Here is a 9,857-nt window from a genome sequence, read left to right on the forward strand (position 1 = left end):
CAATACAAGATTAGGAATCCAGTTCACAAGCTTAGCTAAGTGTCGAAAATTCATTTATCAAAGTGAGTAAAGACTAAAGCAACCCATTCCCAGTGACCTTTGCCATTTTAATCACTCTTTTTAGCCCAAACACACCCTTCTAACATCTCTTCAATTAGATGTCCATGTTTCCTTTTATTTTTGTTAATTATCCCTCCTATTCGAAATTGGTGGCCGATTAATCTGAATTCATGTTAGATATGTTCGTTAAAGGAGTAGCATTTTCATTAACAGCGTATTACAGTCTAATCTTTTTATAACAACGATATTTATTTCAACATTTCTTGATTGTTATAATGAAATACTTTTGTAGAGAACATATAATATAAGTTAACATGAAACATCGGTTCCAAAAAACCTTGGTCTAGTCAAATATTGTTATAAAGCTGAGTCATAATAGAGATGTTTGATTGTATTATTATTCCCATAATGAAAAATACTTTTCTTTAACCAAAATTTTAAAAGTACTCTATAATTATTTTGAATTATTCAAGTATAACTTACACTAATATTTTGTTTCTAGTTTCTAAAATGTAAATTTTATTTTAAATTTTTGAAAAATTCTATATCTAAATTCACACTAAATTTAAGTAGTTTGATCTTGGTGTTCCGAATCCCGCCATATAAAATAGAACCAAAAGATCAATATTTTAACAACTTAACACTTTCCAAATCCAAGCTAGTTATTTCTTCTCTCAACCTATATTTAACTTTCACTTTTCTCTCAAAAACCAAAAATTCTCAAATATAACAAACAGGAAAAGAACATCATATTAATGGATTTTGAGGAGACAGAGTTAAGGCTAGGGTTGCCTTGTGGAGGAGAAAGAAAAAAAGCTCATGAAACTTATAATAATTCTAATGGGAAAAGAGATTTCAGTGAAGAAGTGGATTTGAAGCTCAACCTTTCTTCAAAACTAACAGAGAATCAAGCTGCCAAGTACGTGTGTATTTTATTTACTTTACTTTTTTTAAGGCATTCTGTATTCGAAATCTTTCTCGTCGTGTAAGTCCACTAAGGAGGTTGAAGCGCTCTCTCCCAAGAATTTTTTTTTGTTTTTAAGGACTCGACTTTGAGATTCTAGTTAAACGTGGAGGAATCCTAACTATCCCACTGTCCTCAATCCTCGGTTATAGTCAAGCGCTAGTGATAATCAGAGCCTATGTTGCTCGGACTTTTTAAATGGCTATAGCAATTATTTGCACTCTTTTCCAATCCATGTTTACTGTATACAATTATTTGTAGTTGAATTTTTAAGTAATTTGTTTTAGGTAATCTCATAATGTAAAACTTACTTAATTTATAGTATAAACTATAAACAAAAGTGTTTAACTGATATACTGATATGTCGAGTTTACTGTTTACTTCTCCTAAAAAGTATAGATAAATTATATATGCATTATATATTACATATTAAATTTTTAGCACAAATTCAGGGCCCAAGTTGTGGGTTGGCCACCAGTGAGGTCCTTCAGGAAGAATATATTACATGTTGCTGCTGCTGCTTTAGTCAAAGTCAGTATGGATGGTGCACCTTACCTTAGAAAAGTGGACTTAAACATGTACAAGAATTATCAACAACTATCTGATGCCTTATCCAACATGTTCAGTTCCTTCACTATTGGTATGTCATGCACGTCTGTTTTAATTTATGTGACACTCTTTCTTTTAGTTAGTCGCAAAAAGAAAGATATCTTTTCATATATATAGTATTCCCTCTGTCCTAATTTATATGGCGGAACTCGAATCTCAAAAGTCAAACTTCTTAATTTTGACCGTGAATTCAGGGGTAGAATCTTTAAGTTTTTTTAAACAAAATATATATAATTTTGAAAATTACATAAACAGTATTACAAACCATAATAATTAACAATTTAAAGTGTCTAAAAGGCATATAAAAATATTACGGTCAAAGAAAAACACTCTCGAAATTCGAATTCTACCACACAAATTGGACTAATAGAGTAATAATTAACTTTAAACTTTTTGTTTTACCTTAATGTAATAATTCAGATAAACTTTTATGACTTATTTTACACAAATTTTACATCTTTTTTATTCTTAAACTCCTCCCAGTTAAATATCATCATATAAATTGAGACATAGGAAGAACTTCTTATATTTTCAGGAGTTTAACCTCTATACTCACTAAGTCAAATTAAAAATAACGATCAGGTCACCTAGAAGATAACTACATATAACTACCTTGTAAAAAAAAGTTAAAATTAGCTACTTAAATGATAAGGTGTGTAACTTGCTATAACTTGTTAAATTACAGTTCACAGTTTCAGTATATATAAGTTAGTTCTATTTTTGACCTATTATGGAGTACTTTTGTTAGAATTCAGTCATGGAAGAGAGCTACAAGCGTGAAGAAGATGAGTATTTGGGAATTTTTCAACTGATTCATTAACAGTTGTAACCGCCAATTATATACAGTATAGTCAAGGAAGAAAACTAAAATAATCATAATGACATCTAAGTCCTAGTAATTACACTTTGGTCCTAATAACTAATGTCTAAATAACTATCTTCTAATACTCCCCCACAAGCTGGAGGGTGGAGAATGTACAATACACCCAGCTTGCTCAGTAAAAAACGATGTTGTCCTGATGCTAGTCCTTTTGTGAGAAGATCTGCCTGTTGATCCTTGGATGAGACATACTGAGTAGTCAATAAACCTTCTTTAATGCGCTTTCAAATGAAATGGCAATCTATCTCGATGTGTTTGGTGCGCTCGTGAAAGATGGGATTTGCAGCAATTTACATTGATGCCTTACTATTAGAAAACAATGTGACTGGTTGAACAACAGAGACTCCCAATTCTGAGAACAGACGCAATAGCCACACAATTTCTGAGACTGCTGATGACATGCTATGATACTCTGCTTTTGCACTACTTCTTGAGACAGTATGTTTTTTTTTTAATTTCCATGAAACCAAGAAATCACCAAATTTGAATGCATACTAACAGACCTCTTTGTCATTGGGCATGCTACCTAATCAGAATCGTAGAAACCAGTTAACGTGTCCACAACTCCTCTCTTCATCAACACTCCCATAACTGGTGCATAAGTCATCCACATAGATTAGGATAACCACAATGTCTATTCCTGACTTCTTGGTGAATATAGAATAATCAAAAGTACTCTGTATAAAACCTGCACTTACCAAGGCTTCTGTGAGTTTTAAATTCCATTGTCTCGAAGCCTGTTTGAGGTCATATAAGGATTTCAGTAATTTGCACGCCTTCTGCTCCCCTTGCCTTTGAAAGCCTTGTGGCAAATCCATATAAATCTCTTCAAATAGATCACCTTGAATAAAAGCATTAAACACATTCATCTGGTATAGGGTCCAATCTTTGGAGGCTGCTAAAGCTATCACAGACCTAACTGTCACCATCTTTGCCACCGGTGAAAATGTCTCATGATAGTCCAATCCCTCCTGTTGATTATACCCTTTGGCTGCCAGTCGAGTTTTGAATCTTTCCATTTCCCCATCAGCTTTATATTTTATTTTGTAGACCCATTTAGATCCAATAGAAGTTCTCCCAGGGGCGGGTCTACCACCTCTCATGTTCTATTTTCTTCTAATATATAACAGTGATCCACCTCTCATCTTTGATAGCTTGCTTGAAGGTGTGAGGCTCTTTAAGTACTGAGAAAACTGACACATAACTTTTGTACTTGGGAGACATGTTTTCATAAGACAAGAAGTTGGAGATTGGGTAATTACACTTTGATGACTGTTGAAGCTGCACCACTTAATCCTTTTGCCATATAGGAGGGTGTTTCACTCAAAAAGATTGTCTAACGGGAACATTAGAACTAGATTCAACATGATGTATCTCTTCTGCTGTGTACAAAGTATCATGTTCAACATATGTCTCAGCTTCAAGTGGAGCAACAATCTCTTTTGGTTTTGCATGATTTGCAAAATCAGAGTCTGCATCATTAGGTATCTCACCTGCAACCTCTTCTGCATTATGATTTGTCACTGCAAGTTCACTAGTCTCCTCCATGTGTGATGCAAATTCATCATGGTTGCCTATAGTTGGCTCAGTAGGAGAATGTCCTCTTGGTTCTTCATCTGAGTAAAGACCTTGGGAAGACTCTTCTGGACCACTGACTGTTGGAATATCATCTTCAGAAGCTGACATATCAGGCTGCAAAAAACTAGTTTCAAGGTTATCTTGTGTGAGTAAATGTTGTTGTACCTCCTTGAATGGAAATTCAGATTCCCTGAAAGATACATACATGCTAAGAAAGAAGCATTTAGTGGTTAAGTCATACAACCTATATCCTTTTTGGGTGGTTGAATATCTCATATGTACAACTCTTCTTGCTCTAGCAGCAAACTTGTCCTCTATCACTAAATTAGTAGCATAGCACAAACATCCAAAAACTCTTGGATGGGCTATGGAGGCTTCTCTACCATGCAGCATAGCAAAAAGGCTCTTTCCATCTAAGATCTTAGAAGGTAGTCTGTTTATGATATATACTGTTGTTTGTACACACTCCTCCCAAAACATACTTGGTACATTACTCTAAAACCTTAATGATCTAGCAGTATTCAATAGGTGTCTGTATTTTCTCTCAACTACCCCATTTTGTTGAGGGGTGTAAACACAACTACTCTGATGAATGACACCATGTAATAGCAAGAATTCACTCTACTATTTATTGAAGAACTCTTTCCCATTGTCTGTTCTTAGCACTTTAACAGAGGCATCAAACTATGTTTTAACCATACAGAAAAGTTGCTTCAAGAAAATAATAGTTTCATTCTTAAACTGCGTCAAAAATTTCCAAGCGGCCCTGGAAAAATCATCTACAACTGTAAGAAAATAATGCTTCATATAATGAGTAGCCTTCTTATATGGCCCCCACACATCCATGTGGACAAGCTCAAAAGGTCTAGTACTCCTTTTTTCACTATCAGGAGAACTCAATCGAGACTGTTTTGCTAAATAACAAACAAAACATTTATTTTGCACTTCACTATCTACTTTATTTTGTAAGAAAGAAACATGTTGCATTACAGGAATGGAAGCATAGCATAGCCTTTTGTGCCATAGATCCCCTGTATCTCTAGTTGAGACCTTTACACCAATATGAGCTGCCAGTTGTTTATTCCATTTCCCTTCAGCACAAATAGTCCCTCATCTTCCTTACCAATCCCCTTCACCCTGTCATTGTAAAGATCCTGAAACATATAGAGTTCAGGTACAAAGATGGCAACACAACTCAGATCTATAGTTAGCTTGGACACTGACATTAGATTGAATTTAAAATCAGGTACATGAAGCATATTTTTAATTTATCAACAGATGACAAATATGAACTTCCAACATGCTCTATTTTTGTACATCCTCCATTTGGCAGTGTCACCTTATTTCTTCCCTTATCAGTTACTTTTTTTATTATAATTAAACTCAAATTGTATTAATCAAAAAGTATATATGTACATAGCCCAGTAGTTGCTGACCAACTACTATCCAGAATTTGAATCTAGTCCTAGATTACATAATACATTCGTATCTACTACAAATCTAGGCATTTCTTCAAGCAACCTGGGATACAGAGGATACATAGTTCATTACATACAAAGGGACTAAGCAAATCTATCTTAGCTATGTAATGTCTGCTGCCATGATGGATTATCAGTCACTTTGTTCACATCACTCATCAGGTCTAGTGTAGAGGATATGTGATGTGTGGCTCCCGAGTCCACAATCCAACTATCACTTTTCTCATTCGAAACATGTACATTAGAGGATAGTGCATCAATTTTACCTGCATTGTTTGCCTGAGTTGGAGCGTTACTTGGTGAATCTTTGTTGCTGAGCAGTCCTAGAATTTGGCGGTTACAAGTTTTAGCAATTGATTTTCACGATTGAAGCAAAAATTGACCGAAATGAGCACTGAGCAATCGAATTGAGTAGGAAAGTGGTTAGATGATGATCGAAATCCTCACGAATCAGTCAGCATGGCTCTGATACCATGTTAGAATTCAGCCATGAGAGAGAGTTACAAGCGTGAAGAAGACGAGTGTTTGAGAATTTTCCAACTGATTCATTAACAGTTGTAACCACCAATTATATACAGTGTAGTCAAGGAAGAAAATTAAAATAATCATAATGACCTCTAAGTCCTAATAATTACACTTTAGTCCTAATAACTAATGTCTAACTAACTATCTTCCAATAACTTCTATATTTTCTGGAGTCAACTTTAATATGCTGAAAATATAAAAGAATTTTTACTTTATTTTGTAACTTAGAAAATAATACTGCAGGTTGCTGTCCGTAAAAAGTAAAATTAATTATAAGAAAAGTAAGACAAATAACCTACTACAATAAGTTAACTATCACTGATAGTGTAAAATTTATTGTACTAAATTAATTGTGTTTTATTGTCACTTCTATATTTTTTTGGAATTCAACTACTATATATTGACTATGTAAAAATATTTTTAGTCTCTCTGATTACTTGAATAACAACACGTAACTGTTCGTAAAAAGAAAAATCGACTGCTTAAAAAATAAGACAAATAATCTGGTAGAACAAGCTAAGTTATTCACCGCCAAGGATTGTGGTGGTAGGGTGTGATCCCTTTTCCTTAATCAAAGATTTTGTCTTTGTGTCCTGTTAATGAAAAAATCTTGGTAGAGAACGCTTTCTCTTTTAATGAGACATATGCTACTTGCTACTCAAAAAAGGATTAATCGGTTTCTGGAAGCAGCCATTAATGCTTGTATTAAAGTGGAATAGTTTTTATATAATATTTTTTTGAGTGCGACCTTTCCCCAAATATTGCTTGAATGCACGATACCTTGTGCACCTAGCTATTCTATCCTTTTTGTGTCTAAACTTTAATCAGATGAGTGTATTTTTTAAATTGCTGGGTTTAACACATTATGTATGTTGTACTGACTAAAAGGAAACTGTGAAGTCCAAGGCATGAAAGATTTCATGAATGAAAGAAAGCTGATGGATCTTTTGAATAGTTGTGATTTTGTTCCTACCTTTGAAGACAAAGATGGTGATTGGATGCTTGTCGGCGATGTCCCTTGGGGGTAAAATTTTGACACCTCAACTATTTTATTATATTAAAAAGTTTAAATATTATGCACTGACGATGCAAAATATACTATATTGTATACGATTATATCACTTGTAAAGTACATGTGAATCTCTATAACAGAAACTAACTGGTGATCTCTGATAAAAATAATAATTAACATGTTATAATATATATTAAATTATATTTATAGCGTAAAACAGGGGCAGATGTACATAGGTGGAAGCGGTGTCATTCGACGCTACATCCGGAATAAAATATTAAATGTTTATTCTAGCATTATGTAAAATAAAACATATATAATAATAACATCTCTTTTTGGCAAGTAGTAATAATTAACATGTTATAATATATATTAAATTATATTTATAGCGTAAAACAGGGGCAGATGTACATAGGTGGAAGCGGTGTCATTCGACGCTACATCCGGAATAAAATATTAAATGTTTATTCTAGCATTATGTAAAATAAAACATATATAATAATAACATCTCTTTTTGGCAAGTAGTACTTCTTGATCCATTGGTCAAGCTTATATTTGGGTTTGTAAAGGTTGTAGGTTCGAGGCTCGAAATGATATTAGATAGTAATACTTATTTATTATTTATTATTATTATTTATATAAATACGTTACCAATTACGAAAAAATTCTTCGTAAAAAAAATCTTTACACTGTAAATATACACTTATAACTTAATTAAGTTTATTTTAAAAGAATTCATCAAGTTATACATATTGACCATGTAAATACTTTTTACAATAAATCGTAGTAGGTTAATTATCATTTTTGTTAGATTATCAAGTAATAATTATTACTGAGATTTGATTGTAATCAGCTGGATTTTCACTTGATAATTACTTGCATTATTACATACAACGCAACAGGATGTTTGTTGAATCTTGCAAGCGTTTGCGCATCATGAAAGGAACTGAAGCAATAGGACTAGGTATGTGATATATATTATTATAGTATTATTTATGCTTACCTTTGCTTCGTTTAAACAAGTTTGAGTTTACTTAGGGGCTGTTTGGCCATAAAAAATATTATTTTTTTCGAAAATTTATTCATTTTGTTTTGAAATCAGTGTTTGGCTATGAAATTTTTAAATTTTCCCTAAAAGATGAATTTCGGAATTTTTCAAAAATTTAAAAAACTTTAAAAGGCTATTTTTTAAAAATTTTACTTCAGATCACTCACAAAAATTTAAAAACAACATAAAAGTATATTCATGTCCAAACACAATGCTAATTTTTAAATATCATTTTCACTTGATTGTTTTTTCAATTTTTTTCCAAAATTTACAATTCTTATATCCAAACGCCCACTTGGAATCTTGACTAGAATATACTGATTATTGTCTGAATTTAACTTCTTGTCTTGGGCTCCTTTTTATCTCATAAATTTGTGGACCCCAATCTTACATTTCTGGGTCCACAAAAATTTGGGTTCACAAAATTGTGAGACAAAGAGATATCTCTTTTAATTAGTATAAATTATACGAGACACAAAATAAAAGTTTTCCTGATTATTGCCTGAATTTAACTTCAGCACCGAAGACTATGGAGAAATGCAAGAACAGAAGCTGAACAAGTCATGTGCAAATTCCACATCCTGCTCTTTTGATCTTTCTCTAGAGAAATCTAAGTGTTTTTCTTTTATGAATATAATCTATCAGAATTTTATCGATTGTAGCAAGTGATTGCCCGAATAGGTATGAAACATATTACATATTATTAGTGTAATGTGCTTGTATTTATTAATAAATGAAGCATTGTACTGTGTACAACCTGGTGCACATGGTATTTCGGGTTTATGCAGGGTCTCAGAAAGAACAACAACTCAAAAGGATGTGATGTAGATAACCTACCTTTATGTAAATACTAGTGATTGATTCCATGGCTCGGACCCGTAATTTATAGATCGCATGGAGATAATGAGTGTAGCATATCTCTGTAATTTATCTAAGGCTGAAAGCCTTAACAATTCATGCTCCGGGATCCTGTTTCTTTCTTATTTAAAACTGCCCCTATAGGTTGCTGCTTAAAGCCTCGCAGATGCGAATTCTGAGGATTCGAAATTTATAGATTCCTATAATAATATTAAATTAATATATAATGATAACTGGGTTTACGGTCCTATAATACATATATATATATATATATATATATATATATATAATCTAAACAAAAGCTATTGTGTTCACGTGTGTATACGGTCAAATTCGGGCTTGCCCCTTTTTGTGCGACTGATCTAGGCTGGAGCATAATAAGTCAAGGATCAACTTCGTTTTATATCAAACTACGGTGCAAAGTTAAGTTGCCGAGCTCGAGACCCTAAGACCGATTAAGATCGAGACCGACCTAAACCAAGATCGACCAAGATTGAGATCGGCCAAGATCGAAACTGAATAAGATGGAGATTGAGAAAAGCTTACTGGGTCGAATAACGAAAAGGCGAAATATCCGCAATCGAGCAAGGATCACGATGCAAATCTCGGCACGTATCAAGAAGAGGCCGATTAATTAGCCAATCATGGGATTTCTTACTGTATTTAGAATTGTACCAAGAGTAGGACTTCCATACTATATAAAGGGGATCTGATCATTTGTAAACATCATCATATTCTCCCAAAACAAAGCAATATACTGCCTTTCTCTTAAGCCCTCAATACTCTGTTACTTTATTCATATTTTTCAGTGAAATACTTGTTTGATTCGAATGCGACTTAACTCG

General features: G+C 33.2%; 1 protein-coding gene across 1 annotated transcript; it reads left to right on the forward strand.

Moving 5' to 3' along the window:
• Positions 1-650: 650 nt before the first annotated feature.
• LOC104224327 (auxin-responsive protein IAA16-like) lies at positions 651-8,935 on the forward strand. Its single transcript, XM_009775949.2, has 5 exons — positions 651-979; positions 1,477-1,664; positions 6,983-7,118; positions 8,009-8,070; positions 8,673-8,935. Exons 1-5 carry the CDS (start codon positions 816-818, stop codon positions 8,708-8,710), a joined length of 588 nt encoding a protein of 195 aa, XP_009774251.1. The 5' UTR covers positions 651-815; the 3' UTR covers positions 8,711-8,935.
• The last annotated feature ends 922 nt before the right edge of the window (positions 8,936-9,857 follow it).

The sequence above is a fragment of the Nicotiana sylvestris genome, chromosome 2 (assembly GCF_000393655.2).
Source record: "Nicotiana sylvestris chromosome 2, ASM39365v2, whole genome shotgun sequence".
Classification (NCBI taxonomy): Eukaryota; Viridiplantae; Streptophyta; class Magnoliopsida; order Solanales; family Solanaceae; genus Nicotiana; species Nicotiana sylvestris.

What these genes read in the sequence shown, in the direction of transcription:
- LOC104224327 (XM_009775949.2), top strand. Translation starts at nt 816, where the DNA reads ATGGATTTTGAGGAGACAGAGTTAAGGCTAGGGTTGCCTTGTGGAGGA. An exon ending in GTTCAGTTCCTTCACTATTG is followed by an intron (nt 1,665 to 6,982) that starts GTATGTCATGCA and finishes ACTGACTAAAAG; the next exon opens with GAAACTGTGAAGTCCAAGGC. An exon ending in AACTGAAGCAATAGGACTAG is followed by an intron (nt 8,071 to 8,672) that starts GTATGTGATATA and finishes ATTTAACTTCAG; the next exon opens with CACCGAAGACTATGGAGAAA.